General features: G+C 52.5%; 1 protein-coding gene across 1 annotated transcript; it reads left to right on the top strand.

Annotated features, from left to right (window-relative positions):
- Window positions 1-306: 306 nt before the first annotated feature.
- LOC147979382 (uncharacterized) lies at window positions 307-1,129 on the top strand. The gene is made up of 2 exons (XM_087515175.1): window positions 307-853; window positions 1,008-1,129. Exons 1-2 carry the CDS (start codon window positions 307-309, stop codon window positions 1,127-1,129), a joined length of 669 nt encoding a protein of 222 aa, XP_087371301.1.
- Window positions 1,130-21,178: the final 20,049 nt, after the last annotated feature.

The raw sequence follows: 21,178 nt of genomic DNA, 5'->3' as shown, positions 1-21,178 counted from the left end.
AGCCCCTGATGCTCTACCTGACCGCAACGCCACACTCTGCTAGCGCAGCGCTGGTAGCAGTCCAGGAGGAGCACCAAGCCAAGGGCCTACTGGGCAATGCCTCACGACAGGGCAAGGCAACGCAGCTTCAGGACGGGGTGCCTGAGGCCTCGGCGGCACCAGCAGATAACCAGGCTCCTCCGGATGACGCTCCTGAGGCCGCGGCTGCTAACAAGCGACCAAGCTCCTGAGGTCCCCCAGCCTCTGGAGGTGCAAGACTCCATTGACACTTCCGCCCTCATCAAGCACCTGGTGTACTTTGTCAGCATGGTACTACGTGACGTGCGGGCATGCTACCCCATGCCACAGAAGCTCTTGATCGCGCTCATCGTCGCCTCCGGCAAGCTGTGCCACTACTTCCAAGGCCACCCCATCAAGGTCATCTTAGCTTACCGCCTGGAAAGAGTGCTCTGGAGCCCCAATGCTGCGGGGAGAGTCGCCGAGTGGAACATCGAGTTGCAGGCGTTCCAATTAGAGTTCAGCACCACCAGGGTCATCAAGGGGGCGGCACTCGCTGATTTCGTGGCGGAATGGACTGACGTTCCTAGCCCCGAAGTAGGCGAGGACCGCCCACTCTCACCAGGAAGCGAAGCGCCAGATGGCTGGGTCATGTACTTCGACAGCGCCTTCGCGCGTCAGGGCGCGGGGGCTAGAGCCATGCTCATCTCACCCACCCAGGACAAGCTCTGCTATGCCGTGCAGCTCTGCTTCCAGCAGGGCAAGAAGGTCTCAAACAACATCGTGGAGTACGAGGGCTTAATCGCCGGCCTCAAGGCTATGGCGGCACTGGGAAAGAAGCGCCTCACCATCAAGGGTGACTCTCAGCTCCTTGTCAACTTCTCCAACAAAGTATATGAGCCAAAGGACGAGCACATGGAAGCATACCTTGCGGAGGTACGCAAAATTGAAAAACAATTCTTGGGGTCTGGAATTGTGGCATGTGCCATGCGATACAAACAAGGAAGCAGACGGTATCGCCAAGAGGGCGTCCCGGTGCCTGCCTCAAGAGCCTGGCGTCTTTGAGGAGTGGCTCTTCAAGCCGTCTGCAGCCCCGCCCGCAGCGGCACCAGCACCGCCTCGCGAGGACTGATACGTCTCCAACGTATCTATAATTTTTGATTGCTCCATGCTATATTATCTACTGTTTTGGACTATATTGGGCTTTATTTTCCACTTTTATATTATTTTTGGGACTAACCTATTAACCGGAGGCCCAACCCAGAATTTTTGTTTTTTGCATATTTCAATGTTTCGAGGAAACGGAATATCAAACGGAGTCCAAACGGAATGAAACCTTTGGGAACGTGATTTTCTCACCGAACGTGATCCAGGAGACTTGGACCCTATGCCAAGGCACCAGAGAGGCGGTCGCGAGGGTGGAGGGCGTGCCCCCCCTAGGGCGCGCCCCTGCCTCATGGGCCCCTCGGAGCTCCACCGACATACTTCTTCCTCCTATATATACCGACGTACCCCCAAACAAACAGACACGGAGCCAAAAACCTAATTCCACCGCCGCAACTTTCTGTATCCACGAGATCCCATCTTGGGGCCTGTTCTGGAGCTCCGCCGAAGAGGGCCGTCATCACGGAGGGATTCTACATCATCATAGCCTTTCCGATGAAGTGTGAGTAGTTTACCTCAGACCTTCGGGTCCATAGTTAGTAGCTAGATGGCTTCTTCTCTCTTTTTGGATCTCAATACAAAGTTCCCCCCCCCCTCTCTTGTGGAGATCTATTCGATGTAATCTTGTTTTTGCGGTGTGTTTGTTGAGACCGATGAATTGTGGGTTTATGATCAAGTCTATCTATGAATAATATTTGAATCTTCTCTGAATTATTTTATGTATGATTGGTTATCTTTGCAAGTCTCTTCGAATTATCCGTTTGGTTTGGCCAACTAGATTGGTAGTTCTTGCCATGGGAGAAGTGCTTAGCTTTGGGTTCGATCTTGCGGTGTCCTTTCCCAGTGACAGAAGGGGTAGCAAGGCACGTATTGCATCGTTGCCATCGACGATAACAAGATGGGGTTTATTTCATATTGCATGAATTTATCTCTCTACATCATGTCATCTTTCTTAAAGCGTTACTCTGTTTTTACTTAATACTCTAGATGCATGTTGGATAGCGGTCAATGAGTGGAGTAATAGTAGTAGATGCAGAATCGTTTCGGTCTACTTGTCACGGACGTGATGCCTATATACATGATCATGCCTAGATATTCTCATAACTATGCTCAATTCTGTCAATTGCTCAATAGTAATTTGTTCACCCACCGTACAATACTTATGCTCTTGAGAGAAGCCACTAGTGAAACCTATGGCCCCCGGGTCTATTCTCATCATATCAATCTCCATCACTTTAATCTTGCTTTGCTTTTTTACTTTGATTTTTTACTTTTTACTTTGCATCTTTATACCAAAAATACCAAAAATATTATATCTATCAGATATCACTCTCGTAAGTGACCGTGAAGGGATTGACAACCCCTAATCGCGTTGGTTGTGAGTAGCTATCGTTTTGTGCACGTACGAGGGACTTGAGCATGGCCTCCTACTGGATTGATACCTTCGTTCTCAAAAACTGAGGGAACTAGTTACGCTACTTTGCTGCATCATCCCTTCCTCTTTGGGGAAAACCAACGCAAGCTCAAGAGGTAGCAAGAAGGATTTCTGGCGCCGTTGCCGGGGAGTCTATGCAAAAAGTCAACATACCAAGTACCCATCACAATCCCTATCTCTCGCATTACATTATTTGCCATTTGCCTCTAGTTTTCCTCTCCCCCACTTCACCCTTGCCGTTTTATTCGCCATGTCTCTCTATCCTCCCTCTCTATTTTCCTCTTTTCCCTCGCCATGTCAGAACCAAAAAGAGTTGGGGGTTCTCTCCCAAGTTCTAGTGCTTTAGACAACCCTGCTATCTTATCTAAACTCATCAATTGGAATGCTATAGAACAACTTGCTGGAGTTATCAATGAGAACCTTAGTAATTTTGATGAAGATGATTCTGGAATTTTTCGTTATTTACTTGAAGAATCTTTGAAAGATGCTTGGGATAGGCTGTTAAGGATTCGGGCTAGCTATGTACCCCAATATCAAATTGAGGTTTACTTAAAAAGCTTTTATGTTGGGCTACCCGCTTTGTTCAAACAAGTTTTAGATTCTATTTTCGAGGGGGGTTTTCTTGAAGGGGACCCCATAGATACCTATTATGGCATTTCCATAGCCATTCTGAGATATATTGCCATGCAACTTTCCACCATCCAGTTTATCATGACACATTCATCATTGTCATATTGCTTAGCATGATCATGTAGGTTACATAGTATTTGTGGCAAAGCCACCGTTCATAATTTTTCATACTTGTCACTCCTGATTCATTGCATATCCCGGTACACCGCCGGAGGAATCCATATAGAGTCATACTTTGTTCTAGTATTGAGTTGTAATCATTGAGTTGTAAATAAATAGAAGTGTGATGATCATCATTCAATAGAGCATTGTCCCAAAAAAAGAGAAAGGCCAAGAAAAACAAGAAGGCCCCAAAAAAAGGGACAATGCTACTATCTTTTTTTTTCCACACTTGTGCTTCAAAGTAGCACCATGTTCTTCATATAGAGAGTATCTTGAGTTATCACTTTCATATACTGGTGGGAATTTTTCATTATAGAACTTGGCTTGTATATTCCAACAATGGGCCTCCTCAAGTGCCCTAGGTCTTCGTGAGCAAGCAAGTTGGATGCTCACCCACTTAGTTTATTTTGTTGAGCTTTCATACATTTAGAGCTCTAGTACATCCGTTGCATGGCAATCCCTACTCCTTGTATTAACATCAATTGATGGGCATCTCCATAGCCTATTGATTAGCCTCGTTGATGTGAGACTTTCTCCTTTTTTGTCTTCTCCACATAACCCCCATCATTATTCTATTCCACCCATAGTGCTATATCCATGGCTCAGGCTCATGTATTGCGTGAAAGTTTATGAGTTTGAAATTATTAAGGTATGAAAGAATTGCTTGGCTTGTCATCGGGGTTGTGCATGATGAGAGCATTCTTGTGTGACGAAAATGGAGCATGACTAAACTATATGATTTTGTAGGGATGAACTTTCTTTGGCCATGTTACATTAAGAAAACATAATTGCTTGGTTGGTTTTCTTGAAGTACTATTATTCTCTATGTTAATATGAACTTTTGTCTTGAATCTTCCTAATCTGAATATTCATACCACAATTAAGAAGATTTGCATTGAAATTATGCCAAGTAGCACTCCACATCAAAAATTCTCTTTTTATCATTTACCTACTCGAGGACGAGCAGGAATTAAGCTTGGGGATGCCTGATACGTCTCCAACGTATCTATAATTTTTGATTGCTCCATGCTATATTATCTACTATTTTGGACTATATTGGGCTTTATTTTCCACTTTTATATTATTTTTGGGACTAACCTATTAATCGGAGGACCAACCCAGAATTGTTGTTTTTTGCCTATTTAAGTGTTTCGAAGAAATAGAATATCAAACGGAGTCCAAACGGAATGAAACCTTCGGGAACGTGATTTCCACACCGAACGTGATCCAGGAGACTTGGACCCTACGCCAAGGCACCAGAGAGGCGGTCGCGAGGGTGGGGTCGCGCCCCCCTAGGGCGCGCCCCCTGCCTTGTGGGCCCCTCGGAGCTCCACCGACGTACTTCTTCCTCCTATATATACCTACGTACCCCAAATGAACAGATACGGAGCCAAAAACCTAATTCCACCGCTGCAACTTTCTGTATCCATGAGATCCCATCTTGGGGCCTATTCCTGAGCTCCGCCGGAGAGGGCCGTCATCACGAAGGGCTTCTACATCATCATAGCCTCTCCGATGAAGTGTGAGTAGTTTACCTCAGACCTTCGGGTCCATAGTTAGTAGCTAGATGGCTTCTTCTCTCTTTTTGGATCTCAATACAAAGTCCCCCCCCTCTCTTGTGGAGATCTATTCGATGTAATCTTGTTTTTGCGGTGTGTTTGTTGAGACCGATGAATTGTGGGTTTATGATCAAGTATATCTATGAATAATATTTGAATCTTCTCTGAATTATTTTATGTATGATTGGTTATCTTTGCAAGTCTCTTCGAATTATCCGTTTGGTTTGGCCAACTAGATTGGTAGTTCTTGCTATGGGAGAAGTGCTTAGCTTTGGGTTCGATCTTGAAGTGTCCTTTCCCAATGACAGAAGGGGCAGCAAGCCACGTATTGCATCGTTGCCATCGAGGATAACAAGATGGGGTTTATTTCATATTGCATGAATTTATCTCTACATCATGTCATCTTGCTTAAAGCGTTACTCTGTTTTTAACTTAATACTCTAGATGCATGCTGGATAGCGGTCGATGAGTAGAGTAATAGTAGTAGATGCAGAATCGTTTCGGTCTACTTGTCACGGACGTGATGCCTATATACATGATCATGCCTAGATATTCTCATAACTATGCTCAATTCTGTCAATTTCTCAATAGTAATTTGTTCACCCACCGTAGAATACTTATGCTCTTGAGAGAAGCCACTAGTTAAACCTATGGCCCCTGGGTCTATTCTCATCATATCAATCTCCATCACTTTAATCTTGCTTTGCTTTTTACTTTGCTTTTTTACTTTTTACTTTGCATCTTTATACCAAAAATACCAAAAATATTATATCTATCAGATCTCACTCTCGTAAGTGACCGTGAAGGAATTGACAACCCCTAATCGCGTTGGTTGCGAGTAGCTATCATTTTGTGCAGGCACGAGGGACTTGAGCGTGGCCTCCTACTGGATTGATACATTGGTTCTCAAAAACTGAGGGAAATACTTACGCTACTTTGCTGCATCATCCCTTCCTCTTCGGGGAAAACCAACGCAAGCTCAAGAGGTAGCAAGGACCTCCCTCAGGCCCCTCCGTCGGGTGCCCCAGCTTGTAGACCGACCTCAGGAGCTCGCCTCCTCCTTGCGCCGGAACCTCGGGAGGGGTGCTGGACCGAAGAGTTCAAGGCGTATCTGCTTTAGGGGACCTTGCCGGAGAATGAGGAGGACGCGGAGCGCGTGGTTCAACAGGCCATCGCCTACTGCATCCAGGACGGTGAGCTCTATAGGAAACAGCCAAATGACGTGTCTCTGCGATGCATCTCCAGGGAGCAGGGGAATAAGCTATTGGCCGACATACACGGCGGGGACTGCGAGCATCACTCGTCATCATGCACCCTCATGGGCAAGGCATTCCGAAACGGGTTCTATTGGCCCACAGCGCTCAATGATGCCACTTAGCTGGTGAGATCTTGCGAAGCGTGCCAATTCCACGCCAAGCAGATCCTCTAGCCCACTCAGGGCCTCCAGACCATTCCTCTCACATGGCCGTTCGCGGCCTGGGGGATGGACATCTTGGGGCCATTCCCACGAGCGCCCGGGGGCTACCGCTACCTCTACGTCGCCATCAACAAGTTCATCAAGTGGGCGGAGGTGGAAGCCGTACGCACCATCCTGGCCGGCTCGGCAGTCAAGTTCATCAAGGGCCTCGTGAGCCGCTTCACTGTCCCTAATCATATCATCACTAACAACGGCTCACTGTTCACTAGTAACCTCTTCAAAACATATTGTGCTATCCTTGGAACACAGATATGCTACGCCTCAGTGGCACAACCCAGGAGCAATGGCCAAGCTGAGCGCACCAACGCGGAGGTCCTGAGAGGCCTCAAGGCAAGGACCTTTAAGAAGAAGCTCGAGGACTGTGGTAGGGGCTGGCTAGACGGCTCTAGTCCATGCTGTGGTCCATCCGGACCACTGCCACAAAGTCGACAAGCGAGACTCCATTCTTCCTTGTCTACGGAGCCGAAGCGGTTCTGCCTCACGAGGTAAAGAATCGCTCCATGCTGGGGGAGGAACGTCGCCATCAAGCCTCGCTCCAGGCGGCAAGGTACCAACAGGCGCTGCGGCGGTACCACTGCTGCAGCATCCGATCCAGGACGCTCGAGGTGGGTGATCTTGTCCTGAGGCGGGTGCTCTCTAGGGAAGGGCTGCACAAGCTCTCACCCATGTGGGAGGGCTCGTTTAGGATTGCCCGTGTCTCCAGGCCTGGCGTCGCGCGCCTAGAGACGCAGGACGGGATCCCCATCCAGAACGCCTGGAACATCCAGCACCTCCAGAAGTTCTACCCATGAAGGAAGGGGGCCTCACGAGATGATGGAGGGCGTGCCATGGCGAGGTGCGAGACTACCATGAGCGTATCAAGCTAAGTTATCCTACCACACCTACCCGGACATGAACACCACAACATAATCAGGACAATAAGCATAGCATAGTGGCATAAGTACCATGGTTCATTACACACCCCAGCAGGGCCCTCTACTTTGTTCAAAATGCAGGGAAAAGGAAAGGCTAAACAAAAGTGGCCCGCGCGACCACAACAGCTCCCGAGGCCGGGCTCCGGAGGCCTCTGGGCTCAGCCCGAGCCTTCCTCCCGCTTCACCGGAGTGCGGCGACGAGACGATCTGCCACCGTCCTCATAGCGAGCCCGGCGATGAGGCGGCTGGTTGCAGCCGCCGTTGCTCGTGCTCTCATTGGAGGAGCCACCGCCGCTGAATGAGCCGCGGCCGTCGACAAGGGCGAGATCACCCTCGGAGGCATCGCGGCTGTCGTCAAGGCCAAGCTCATCGTCACCATCGTCGACTTCGGGGCAGCAACCTGTGCGACGGTCGTCCTCCCCAAACACCCTCACATAGACGGTCACGACACTGTCAAACTTGAAGTGGAGAGTGCACCTCCCGCTCAGGCCGTGCGCGCAGGAAAACGCCTGCCAGCCGCAGGCCAGGGACACGTTCCCGATGGTGGAAAATTAGACCCCGACCCACGAGGCCTTGCTGCAATAGCCATCAGCCTACAGCCAGAGTCCGTCAGGCCCCGCGGCCGGCAGCTCACCCGCGAAGAAGCGGTGGAGCGTGAGCCAGGTGATGGCTGGCCTCTCCGACCACACAACGAACTCCGGGAGCACCTCGGCCGAGTGGAAGCACGACCGGGGAGGCCGGGCAACCATGGCACGCCTCCCCTCGTCGCAGGGTCTGCCTCGCCCTTGGCAGCACCCGCCACAAGAAGAAACACCACCATAGCCGACCAAGGCGTGGCCGCGCCCTCGAGGAGCCACCACATGAGTCGGAATGTGCTTGTGGGGGCGGCCTCGCCCTCTCTTGGGGGGTGGCGAGTCAGGTCCCTCCTTGGGGGCCTTCCCCTTCTCTGCGGCGGAGAACTTCCTCGTCGGTGCCATGAGGACTATAGCAAGGCGGCGATGCAGAGAGGAGGAAGAATTCGAAGGCAGCGAGAAGATGGAGATGAGCAAGGGGGCTCTGCCCCTCTCTTCATTTATAGCCAAGGGAGGCCAACCGCCAGCCTACACGATCCCATGCAACGATGGCTTTCTCTGCATGCAACGCGGTCTTGTCAAGTCGAATGGTTGCTGAGGAAGCATGGGGAAGTGGAGGCGCCCACGTCCCATCAATTGCCATGCGCCGACCAGGGCTGCATGCGGTTAGGGCTCGCGGTGCTCCGCGCTTGCCCTTTGGCTTCGCCTCGGAGCCAAGTTCGAGCGCGCCTTGGGCCCGGGGGCTACTGTCGGCGTCCTGGGAACGGGGTTACCCAGACTTGCCTGCCTACGGCCCATGACGTGGCCCCATCTATGGCCCGATAGGGCCCAGCTTCAGCAACCACAACCCTGGACCTTTGCGAGGGGCCAAGCCTCACAAGGCGGGCGACGCCAAGACCTCCCTGGGGGCGGCCTTCCCAAGCTAGCTCCCAAGGCCAGGTGCACCCCACGAGGTTCATATGACGTGAGCCATGATGACCAAGGCCAGGCGGGCACTAGTGGGCGCAGTGTACCAGTTTCCTCTTAGATGCTAAGGAGACAAGCGCAGGCGTGGAGTCCCCAGGCGTCAAGCAAAGGTTTCCATTTCGGTGCAACAAGACCAAGACCGCCAGGACGGCAGGATGAAGGTCATCGCTGAGCCCACCGCGGCGTCATGACCAAGAACTTTTGCAGGCGAAGACTACTATTGTCAGGATAGCATGTACTAGTTGTCCCGCTTCAAATTTGGCCATTGTGGGATCCCTTCCCGCCTTACATTTGGGAAGAGGACCGAGGCCACTATAAATAGGACTTAGCCACCACCATAGAGGGGGACGAATCCATTCCACCCTGACCACCACACCAGCTCATCGAGCCCAGGAACACCTCACCTCCTGAGGTTGTTCTTCCATTGGACTAGTTCATCCTCAGCCCCTCGAGGCCAATCCACCACAAAGCAGGAGTAGGGTTTTACACCGCAAGGTGGCCCGAACCTGGGTAAACAGCTATGCCTCTTGTTCATTGGGTTCGTCGAGCTACGCTGTAGGATCAGCGAGCAGGCAGGTTGGGGAGGTCGAGTTCTTCGCATGCACCCCAGTGTTTGAACCTCTCAAGTGTCTGCGGAACCCCGAATCCGACATATTTGATGTAATGAGTTTTTGCGGTGTGTTTATTGGGATTCGACGAATTGCGAGTTTATGATTAGTTCTATCTATGAATATTATTTGAGTCTTTTCTGAACTCTTTTATCCATGATCTTTATAGCCTCGTATTTCTTCTCCAAAACTTTGGTTTGATTTGGCTAACTAGATTGACTTTTCTTCAATGGAAGAGGTGCTTTGTGATGGGTTCGATCTTGCGGTGCTTATTCTCAGTGACAGAAGGAGACATGACATGCATGTGTCGTTGCCATTAAGGATAAAAGTATGGGCTCTATTCTTACATGAATAGATATTGTCTACATCATGTCATCGTTCTTATTGCATTACTCCATTTTCCATGAACTTAATAAACTAGATACATGCTGGATATTGGTCGATGTGTGGAGTGATAGTAGTACATGCAAGTAGGAGTCAGTCTACTAAACTTGGACATGATACCTATATACATGATCATTGCCTTGGATATCGTCATAATTATTTGGTATTCTATCAATTGCCCAAGAGTAATTTGTTTACCCACCGTATGCTATTTTCTCGAGAGAAGCCACTAGTGAAATCTACGGCCCCGGGTCTATTTCCTATCATATTATTTTGATATCTATTATTCCAATAACCCAAAACATACCTTGCTGCACTTTTTTGTGCGTGTTTTTGTCAGATCTATTTATCAATTCTCATAAAATCTATCTATCTCAATACCGAGAGGGATTGACAACCCCTCTTACGTGTTGGGTTGCAAGTATTTGTTATTTGTGTGCTGGTGATGTTTACATAGTGTTGCTTGGGTAAAACCCCTAGTTGTAAAACTTCCATATTTTGGCAATGTATCCAACCCATCATGATCAATCCCAAGTGGTTTCCTCCTTGTTTGTTTCATTTTGGGGTTTTTATATTGTTTCATATTGCATTGTATTGTCATTTCTTGTCATGTTTCCTTTTTTCCATTAATTGTTGCATCATGGCCTCACCATATGTTTCATTGTGCTTGGTGTCATTTTTCATATTCTCATCATCATGTGCATCTTCTTGGTGTAGCTATTTGCATTGTGGCATGTTCTATGTGGATCCAAGCATCATCATCCCCCTTCACCGATCACCACCTGTCCTTCTCTTTCTCTCTTTTGGCAAGTGCCATTTTCACTCCTCCTTTAATGTCCAACTTTTCCCCAAAATTCTAGCACCATGTCCCAAACCTCTCTGTCAAATTTTATTCTATTTGGAGTTGATTTGGTTGGGTTCAAAAATGGGTAAAGTTTGAATTTTATTCAAACTTGTTTTATTTTTCTACCTCTAAAGTTGTCCAAACCAACTGTATTAAATTCAGCATAATTCCAGGAGCTTGGGTATATTTTCTTTATTCTCAAACTCCTCTCCATTTCCCCTGTGCTTTTCTCTTTCTTTTTTTGTTTGAGAAAAAGGAAAAAGAAAAACAGCAGCACCAGGCGCGCAACCCAGTAGCAGCAGCAGCCACCTAGGCCTCACCCTCTAGGCCGACCCATCTAGCCGCGTGCCAGCCAGCCCACGTGCGCGACGCTTCCCCCCTTTCTCACCCACGCACCCGCTCACCCCCTCTGCCTCGTGGCCATGTGGCCAAGCAGGCCCCATCAGTGAGCGACCCTGTCTACACCCCTCAACCACCTTTCTTCCTCCTCGGTCCCCCCTCGCTCGCCCGCACATGGCCGCGGCCAAGAGCGCGTGAGCTCGCCCCACTCACCCTAGCCCCCTATAAGGTCCCTCACCTTGCCCTACCTAACCGCTAGGGTTCCCTCTCCCACTCGCCGCCGCCAGGCCACCGAAGCCACCCGATTCGCCGCTAGAACCCCATCCTGAGCGCACTGGAGCGCGCGGCCTCGTCGTCGACGTGCTCCCCGTCGTCCTCCGCCTCTCCGACTGTGTCCCTCTTCTTCCTCATCATCGACAACATCCCCGTCGTCGACTATGTCCCCATCATTGACTACATGGAGTCAGAACCTCTGCATGAACCCATTCTTCCCCGTCTTCGATTCTGGCCACCATACCTGTTTGATCGTCGCCGTAGTCGCCTTCGTTCACATCTCGCCAAGACGAGCACTCCGTCATGTTCATGGTGAGATAGCTAGGCCTCCTCCGTAACCGTTGGACACGTTCGCCCAAGCTCATCGCCGTTGGGACTCATCTCCGGCGAGTACCCGACCCTCGTAGGTCACTTGCTCGTGTCCATCCTGCTCACCGCGCTGCATAGGCTCGATCGGTGCCCTCAGTCGCTCTCTTAGGTCGCGTTGCGTCGTGTTCATGCTCGCCGTCACCGCATCTGTGTCTTGTCGCCGGTGTTGCCTCAGTCATTGTTTGGTGCAGGGAGACGCACACACATAGGGTCCCCGGAGCAACTCCAGCGAGGCCCTCTACTGTCGGATCACGGGTTCCGGCTAAACCCTCAGGTTCGAACACTGGGGTGCGCGCGAAGGTTTTCTCCCTATCGATCCACATCCTAGCTCACTAAGATCTCACTGATGAACTCCACGAACTTGCAAGACAAAGACACTAGATTTATACTGGTTCGGGCCACCATTGTGGTGTAATACCCTACTCCAGTGTGGTGGTGGTGGATTTCCTCTTGAGCTGATGATGAACAGTACAAGGGGAAGAACAGCCTCCTGAGGTTGAGGTGTTCTTGTGCTTGGCGAACTTGTGTGGGTGAGATGCCTCTGAATGAGTTCTTTTTTCCCTCATCCCCCTACTGTGGTGGCTAGTTCTACTTATATAGGCCCTGGTCCTCTCCTCAAATATTGAGTGGGAAGGGAGCCAACAACGGCCAATTTGAAAGGGGACAGCTAGTACAACTTATCCTGACAAAAGTAGTCTTCACCTGCAAAAGGTTCTGGTGCTGACGCCGTCTTGGGCTCCATGGTGACCTCCGTCTTGCCGTCCTACTGGTCTTGATCTCGTTGCACCGATATGGAAACCTTTCATTGATGCCTCGATACTCCACGCCTGCGCTTGCCCCCTTGGCACCAAATAGGAAACAAGGACGCTGCGCGCGCTGGCACCCGCCTGGTCTCGATCGTCATGGCTCACGTCACAAGGACCTCGCGAGGTTTGCCTTGATCTCTCCACCCATCGTGAGCCTGCCTGGCAAGGCTCCTCCTGAGGAGGTCTTGCGTCATCCGCCTCGAGAGGCTTGGACCCTCGTGAGGGTCTTGAATACCTCGTCAATGAAGATGGGCCGTACAGACCTGCTGGCTCAGCCACGTCGTGGGCCGCAGGCAGGCAAGTCTGGGGACCCCCATTCCCAGAACGACGACAGTAGCCCCGGGCCCAAGGCGCGCTCGGCCTTGGCTTCGAGGTGAAGCCAAGGGTCAAGCGCGGAGCGCCGCGGGCCCCAAAAGCCTGCGGCCTTGGTTGACGCGTGGTGGTTGTTTGTACGTGGGCGTCTCCGCTTCCCCACGCTACCTCGGCAACTTCCCGACTTGACAAGTCCCTGTGACATGCAAGGAAAACCATCATTACTGTGATCGTGGGGGGCGCTGGTTGGCCTTCTCCTACTATAAATGAGGAAGGGGGTGGAGCCCCCGCACCCCACTTCTTCCCATTCCGCCTGCTTCTTGCTCCTCTGCTCCACCACCGACTTCAATGGCGTCGTCGAAGAGGTTCTCCGCCGCAGAGAAAGGAAAGGCCCCTCGCGAGGTGTCCGGCTCCCCGGCACCCAAGCAGGGACGCGGTCATCCCCGCAAGCACACCACGACTCCCGCCGTGCCCCCCGCTCCTGGGGTGGCGCCGCTGCGCGTGATCGGGGTCGCTCCGGTCGCGGCAGCCCCGTTGATGAGGTGAGACGTGCCGTGGTTGCGCGGCCTCCCTGGCCACGCTTCCACTCGGCAGAGGTGCTGCCGGAGTTCATTGTCTGGTCGGAGGATCCGGCCGGCAACTGGCTTCAGCTTCCGCGCTTCTTCGTCGATGAGCTGCCGGCATCTGGTCTAGGCGGACTCTGGTTGTAGGAGGACGGCTACTGCAGCAGGGCCTCCTCGGTCGCGGTTGAAGTCTCCGCCGCGGGCAACATAGCTCTGGCCCGTGGTTGGCAGACGTTTGCCCGTGCGCGCGGCCTGGGCAGGCGGTTCACCCTCCATTTCAAGTATGACGGTGATGCGACCCTCTACGTGAGGGTGTTTGGGGAAGATGGTCGCCACGCCGGGTGCTGTCTCGAGACGAATGACGATGAGGAGGTGCTCAGTCTCGGCGATGGCCGCGATGAGGGCGAGCCCGCCGTCCGCGCCTCGTCCAGCTACTGTGGCTCTTCTCGTGGCAAAAGCTCCAGCAGCAGCGGCTATGACCAGCCGCCATGCCGCCGTGCTCGCTTCGAAGGTGGTAGCGGGTCGTCTCGTCACCGCGCCTCCGTGAAGCGCGAGGAGGGATCCGGCTAAGATCTGGACGTCGCTAGAGGCCTGCCCCCGTTGTTCGCTGCAACACCGCTTTTGTTTTGTTCCTCTTTTCTTTCCTGCATCAAAATGAAACCAGTATGGGCCCGGAGGGGCGTGTATCGAACTATGATTCCTCAATCATTATGCTATGCTTGTTATTTCCGTGTTGTGTTGTTATTTTGTGCGGAGATAACTTAGCCTGGTGCGTTCGGGGCAGCCTCTTCTTCACGAGGCACTTGTTTCCTCGTGCCCGTCTTGGCTTAGTGGTTGCTCAGGAACTGCAAAAAATACATTAGGAAGCTCGCTAGGAGACTTATCTTTCACCCGAGCCTTGACCCAGCGCTTCATATCGCGGTACCCCGAGGGGCACGGATTAGGAGAGATGTGCTGGCTTGCGGGCTCGAACGAGGGTGCCTCGCAAGAAAGCAGACCGAAGGCAGAGAGAAGGACCAACACAGGAGGAAGAAACCCTCACGAAGGCACCTGCCTAGCCCCCTCGCGAGGTATGCGAGAGAGAACATAAGCGAACTAGATTCGGAAAAGGCGGCAAAAGGCAACGGAACCAAATCAGCAAGGAACACCAGAAGCAAATTTCGATTAAGAGAAGGCAAGCCAACTACGGAAAGCAAATGAAAATCCGCCTCCGGCACCTAGTCTAGTCTTCAAGTCTTATCACCAGCGCGGAGCTAAGTGCTGCCACTAGGCGTGGGAGGGAGGCCCCGAGGCCCGAGGGCGGCACTCCTGAGACTACGGGGCATGTATAGCCCCACTCATTATTACGTGAGAGTGTCAAGGGCGGCGATTCTTCACAGGCACCGGGCCTTCTTCATAGGCACTGGGCCTTTCTTCACAGGCACTGGGCCTTGCTTCATAGGCACTGGGCCTTGCATCATGGGTAGAACTTCCGGAGGTGCTGGATGTTCCAGTCATTCTGGATGGGCACCCCGTCCTGTGTCTCCAGGCACGTGGCGCCAGGCCTGGAGATATGGACGACCCTGAACGGGCCCTCCCACATGGGTGAGAGCTTGTGCAACCCTTCCCTAGAGAGGACCCACCTTAGGACAAGGTCGCCTGCCTCAAGCGTCCTGGAGCGGATGTTGCAACAGTGGTATCGCCGTAGTGCCTGCTGGTACCTTGCCACCCTCAGTGCAGCTTCACGGCGACGTTCCTCCCCCAGTACGAGGTCCATCCCCCGCGTGGCGTCCTGCTGCGTTTCATCAAACGCCAGGATCCGTGCGGAGCGATGCTTGACCTCATGAGGGAGGACCGCTTCGGCTCTGTAGACAAGGAAGAACAGGGTTTCGCCCGTCGGCTTAGTGGCGGTGGTGCGGATGGACCACCGCACGGACTGGAGCTCGTTGTGCCAGCCCTTGCCGCATGCCTCCAGCTTCTTCTTGAAGGTCCTGGTCTTGAGGCCTCTCAGGACCTCCACGTTGGCGTGTTCAGCCTGGCCATTGCTCCTGGGGTGCGCCACCGAAGCGTAGCAGATCAGAGTTCCAAGGTTAGCACAATATGTTTTGCGGAGGTTAGTGGTGAACTACGAGCCGTTGTCAATGATGATGCGGTTGGGGACCCCAAAACGGCTCGCGAGGCCCTTGATGAACTTAACCGCGGAACCAACTGGGATGGTGCGGACGGCTTCCACTTCCGCCCACTTGTGAACTTGTCGATGGCGACGTAGAGGTAGCGATAGCCCCCTGGCGCTCGATGGAATGGGCCCAAGATATCCAGCCCCCAGACCGCGAACGGCCATGTGAGCAGTATAGTCTGGAAGCCCTGAGCTGGCTGATGGATCTGCTTGGCATGGAACTGGCAAGCTTCGCAGGACTTCACTAGCTCTGCTGCGTCACTGAGCGCCATGGGCCAGTAGAATCCGCTGCGGAACACCTTGCTGATGAGAGTCCGTGACGACGAGTGGTATCCCCAGTCCCCACCATGTATGTCAATCAACAACTCCTTCCCTTGGTCCCTGGAAATGCAACGCAACGAAACATCATTTGGTCGCTTCATGTACAACTCACCGTCCTGGATGCAGTATGTCGTGGCTTGCCAGTCCACGCGCTCTGCGTCCTCTTCCTTCTCCGGTAGCGCCCCTTGCCTCAGATATTCCTTGAATTCCTTGGTCCAACATCCGTCTTGGGGCTCGAGTGCCAAGAGCAAGCGAGCACCTGAGGTCGGGCCACAAGCTGGGGCTCCCGTGGCAGGCGGTTGTGGGAGCTCCTCCCGAGGCTGTGCTGTGCTTGAAAGTGGTGGCGTCACTAACGTCTTGAAGAGCCGCTCCTCGAAGACGCTAGGCTCTTGGGGCTGCCGCTTGTATGCCCTCCTGGCGATGTCGTCGGCTTCCTTGTTGGTGCCACGGGGCACATGCTGCACCTCCAGGCCTGGGAACTGCTTTTCCATCTTACATACCTCTGCGAGGTACGCCTCCATGTGCTCGTCCTTTGGCTCACATACTTTGTTGGAGAAGTTGACTAGGAGCTATGAGTCACCCCTAACAGTGAGGCGCTTTACCCCTAGAGCTGCCGCGGCCTTCAAGCCAGCTATGAGGCCTTCGTATTCTGCGATGTTGTTGGAGACCTTCCCGCCCTGCTAAAAACAGAGCTGCACAGCGTAGTAGAGCTTGTCCTGCATGGGCGAGATGAGTACTGCTCCAGCCCCCGCGCCCTACTGCGTGAAAGAACCATCAAAATACATAACCCATCCGTCGGGCGCCTCACTTCCTGGCGAGGTGGACCGGTCCTCGCCCACTTCAAGTGCCGAGGCATCCATCCATTCTGCCACAAAATCAGTGAGTGTGGCTCCCTTGATGACCCTGGTAGTGCTGAACTCCAATTGGAACGCCTGCAGCTCGATGTTCACTCAGCGACCCTTCCAGCCAAGTTGGGGCTCCTGAGCACCCTCTCCAATGGGTAGGCCGAGACGACCTTGATAGGGTGGCCCTGGAAGTAGTGCCGCAACTTGCGCGAGGCCACCAGGAGCGTGAGCAGGAGATTCTGAGGCATGGGATATCGTGCCCTCGCTTCCCTCAAGACCATGCTGACGAAATACACCAGGTGCTCGACGAGGACCGGCGTGTTGGCGAGGCCCGCGTCTTTTGAAAGCTGGGGTGCCTCCTGAGGTGGCGGGACCCCTGGCGCCTGATCGCTTGTAGGAATCTCCACGGTGTCGTCCTGCCGAGGTTGGTCTTCTATTGCTGCCGCTATGGCTCTTGCTGCGCCTGGTGCTCCTCCCGAATCGCCACTAGTGCAGCACTGGCGGAGTATGGGGTGGCAGCAAGATAAAGTACTAGAGGCTCGAGAGGCCGTGGCGCAACCATCACCGGATGGCTGGTCAGGTATCTATTGAGGTCTTGGAAGGCTCGATCGGCCTCCGGAGTCCACTCCAACGGGCCCTTCTTCTTCATCGGCATGAATAAGGGTAAGGCACGCTCTCCCAGCTTGGAGATGAAGCACCCCAACGCAGTCACCCGTCTAGCCAGCTTCTGCATTTCCTTGAGTGTATGCGGTGGGCTCATGTCCTCAATGGCCTTGATCTTCTCCGGGTTCGCCTCGATCCCTCTGTGTGACACGAGGAATCCTAGCAGCTTGCCGGAAGGGACACCGAACACACACTTTTCCGGGTTAAGCCGCAAGTTCACCTGGCGCAGGCTTTCGAAGGTCTCCTCCAAGTCTTGGATCAAGGTTCTCGCCTCCCGAGACTTCACCACAATGTCGTCGACGTAGGCCTCCGTGTTCCTCCCGATCTGCCACCCTAAAGCGATGTGCATCAGCCGCTGAAAGGTCGCACTCGCGTTGTGCAGTCCGAAGGGCATACAGGTGTAGTAGTACACCCTACACGGGGTCAGGAAGGTTGTCTTCTCTACATCTTCCACCGCCATCTTGATTTGGTGATACCCTGAGAACGCATCCAGGAAGCACAGTAGGTCGCACTCGGCGGTGGAGTCAACGATCTGGTCGATGCGCGGGAGAAGGAACGGATCTTGAGGGCACGCCTTGTTGAGGTTGGTGAAGTCGACGCACATTCGCTCCTTCCCGCCTTTCTTCGGAAACACGACGGGGTTCGCCAGCCATTCGGGGCACCTAACCTCACAAATGGCACCTGCCGCCTCCAACTTGCGGGTCTCTTGGACGATGAAGGCCTGCTTCTCCATGGACTGCTCCTTGCTTGCTGCTTCACGGGGCGCACATTGGGGCATACCCTTAAGTGGTGCTGAATCACCTCTCTCGGGGCCCCCACCAGCTGATTGGGCTCCCATGCGAATATGTTCGTCGATAAGTAGAACCCATGTCATCTTCCTTAACCCCGTAGGCATTCTGACTAGGAAACATCCTAATTCACATGTTCATCTCCAAAGAACTCTTCTTCGAACTCATGTTCTTCCATGCCTGGCCAATTAAATAACCAGTGGCAAGCCAATGATTACTTTGAATGTACTCGCAAGCAACCCATGATTGGAACAAGGCACAATAATGCAATGATATAGCACTAAGTAGATAGTTTGCAGAAAGCTAGTTTTGGGTGCAATGACATGATCTATCAACCTGTAAAGTATGAATCATGAGGGTACATATATCTGTATGAACAAGTTGCAGATATCAACATAAGAGGAGTTGGACACCAATCCAACTTGATCATCATGTCAAGTCATCTGACTTAACCCATTGGCTTCATCAACACACACACACACACGGTTTGTAAAACTCTGGATGTAGTTTAAGCAGCACCGCCCAACTGTCCTTGACCGTGGACATGGCTATTCGAATAGTTTTACACTCTGCAGAGGTTGCACACTTTACCCACAAGATCTGGGGAACTACAGTGTCATCCATGACCCGTGGTACCTCAAGTACCCGGGGTAAGCACCCGATCACTATCTTTCCCTAGTCGACACTAACATAGAGTCCACTCGATTGGTAGTAACCCCCGTGCCCAACATTTCACAACTTCAAATTGTGGAGCCTCGCTCCCATATTCATCACATACCACAAGCACGGGGTACCAATGGTGTGTCCGGTGCCTTGTAAAAACAGTCATGGCCACCCTACCTGGCACGACCCCGTCCCGAGAGAGCGCAACAACGACTCTCCCAACACTTGTAATGCGGGATCCAAGCTAGTATCGGCCTAGGTAATCAATAATGCCCTTTCCCATATAAGGATAGAGTGGTTGCACATGTAAGGTTGGGACAGTCGACAAATCTTAAATCTAATCCGTTTTCGGAACAACACACACACACTTGCCTCGGTGCACCACTTTGTCATCAAGAGGTTACCCAACTCATTATCTCCCTCGGGCATAAGTGACACCCGATGGGTTTTTTAAAGCCTTTGAAAACAACTTGGTTTCCTTCACCATGCATATACCCATCCCATTTGCGTAGCAACTTCTTAGCATCCTAACTACACCCACTCGCATAACCCTCATGGAACGGTAGGGTCATGCATAATGCAATTATGAACAAGGAGGAAATGAAGGCAACCCACCAAAGTGGCTACCATCTCATGATGATTCCGATGCAACAATAATTAAGTGCTATATGACATGTGTAAAAAGAGGTTTCATAGACATGGTCAAAGGGCTGCTTGCCTGGCTCAGCAAAGTCTTCTAGGTCTTCAAAGTCTTCCGGTCCAACTCCTTCGTCATCAACGCATTCTATCATCGCAAAATAATAACGAGAATAATAAGGCAATAATAAATCAGAAAACCCAAAGTGCTCAGAAAAATGTCAACTCAGTTTTGTTAAATACTAGGGTGACAACTAAGAAGGGGAAAATTCCTAGTTTGGGACTTGGAGTAGCAGAATAGATGAAATGGATTTTCAGAGGGGTTTAAATATATTCAAATTTGAATTTGAATATGAACAGTACATAAAAGTTGGTTGGACATGAATGAAAGTTAGACCATTAAATAGGTGGGATTTTTACAAGATTTTAGAGACTGGAATTATTTCATTTGGATTAATATTTAATCCTGTGGAATTTTTACAAGTTTGACAGAAAAGAAAAAGGAGAAGGGGCACTGTGCCTGCTGGGCCAGGACAACCGCATCGCAGCAGGCCCAGCCAGAGAGGCAGCCCAGCGCACTGGTGCACGTGCGAGTGCCAGGTTTAAACCTGACAGGTGGGGCCCAGGTGTCAGCGAGCGAGAGAGGGGCGATGGAGAGGAGAGGCTGACAGGAGGGGCCCGCCTGCCATCCCTAACCCCGCGACAGAGGGCCGGCGACCTCATCGGTGATGTTTCCAGGCACGGCGGGGTGAGCTGATGGCACGGATGGACTCAGCGTCCAGTCGCCGTTTGGGTGGAGATGGTCGACGTCGCCAGAGCTGCCTGGCTCACTGGCGACGAGGAGGCAGGGCGGTGATGCGTCGGGAGGTGGTCGGACTGGCCGTCTCTGGCTGAAAACAACGTGTAAAGGAGAGGGAAAGGGGTCAGCAAGGTGAGGCGGCTCCAGATCGGGAAAGAACGGGGGTGGAGGTGGTCTGTACCGTGAGAACCTCGGGCGCTCCTGGAGATGAACTGGGGTGCAGGGGGTTGATTTGGAGCTGCAGGGGGGTGAGTGGTGAGGAGAGGAGGGTTCGGGGAGGCCTTATATAGGCGGGCGATGGTCCATCGTGGACCAGTGCGCCGGGAGGTCGTTGCCATCCCTACAGCTCATGGAGGCTCGCAACGAGGTGTCGGGGGTGCTTGTGGGGTTAGTCTAGGGCGAGGGGAGTGAAGAGAGAGAGAAGGGGGAGGGCAGAGGCGCCGCGCATGTGAGGCCGCCCACAGGAGCTCTCGGGCGGCCGATGCGCATGCGAGCAGGGGCAGGAGAGAGAGAGGAAGGAGGGGCCCGACCAGCTGCCATGTCTCGGACGCCAAGGCACATCGTCGGGCATGCTAGGGAGGCCCGAGGTGGCCGGAGGTGCTTGGCAGGGGGCGGCTACAGTGCTTGGACGCACTGTAGCACGCTCCAGAGTGCCCAAATGGATTGGCATGCCATTTTCTAAGCAGTGTGGGCGCAGCCAAAGGTGTCTTGTAGCTCTAGGGGGAAGTAAAGAAGTGGGCTATGGCCTTGGATGCCCTGGGGAGCCACTGGAGTGAGGAGGAACGTTGAGGGAGAGAGAGAACTTGCTGTCCAGGGAGGTAAATGGGGGTGTTTCATCCCTTTAATAATTGAGCAATGGCCAGGGGAAAGTTACTAGAGGTAGAAGAGGGTCAGGAGTAGCTGTGGTAAAAAGTTGAGGCCATGGAGAAGAGTG

The sequence above is a fragment of the Triticum urartu genome, chromosome 3A (genome assembly GCF_056163025.1).
Source record: "Triticum urartu cultivar PI428250 chromosome 3A, HENAU_Tu73, whole genome shotgun sequence".
NCBI classification, from domain to species: domain Eukaryota; kingdom Viridiplantae; phylum Streptophyta; class Magnoliopsida; order Poales; family Poaceae; genus Triticum; species Triticum urartu.
The sequence above is the reverse complement of the archived record's forward strand: the minus strand, read 5'-3'. Positions and strand labels throughout refer to the sequence as shown.

Bases quoted from the DNA above. Each gene is read 5' to 3' on its own strand.
- LOC147979382 (XM_087515175.1), top strand. From the start codon at position 307: ATGGTACTACGTGACGTGCGGGCATGCTACCCCATGCCACAGAAGCTC. The intron at 854-1,007 runs GTGACTCTCAGC...ACAAGGAAGCAG, and splicing joins GAAGCGCCTCACCATCAAGG to ACGGTATCGCCAAGAGGGCG.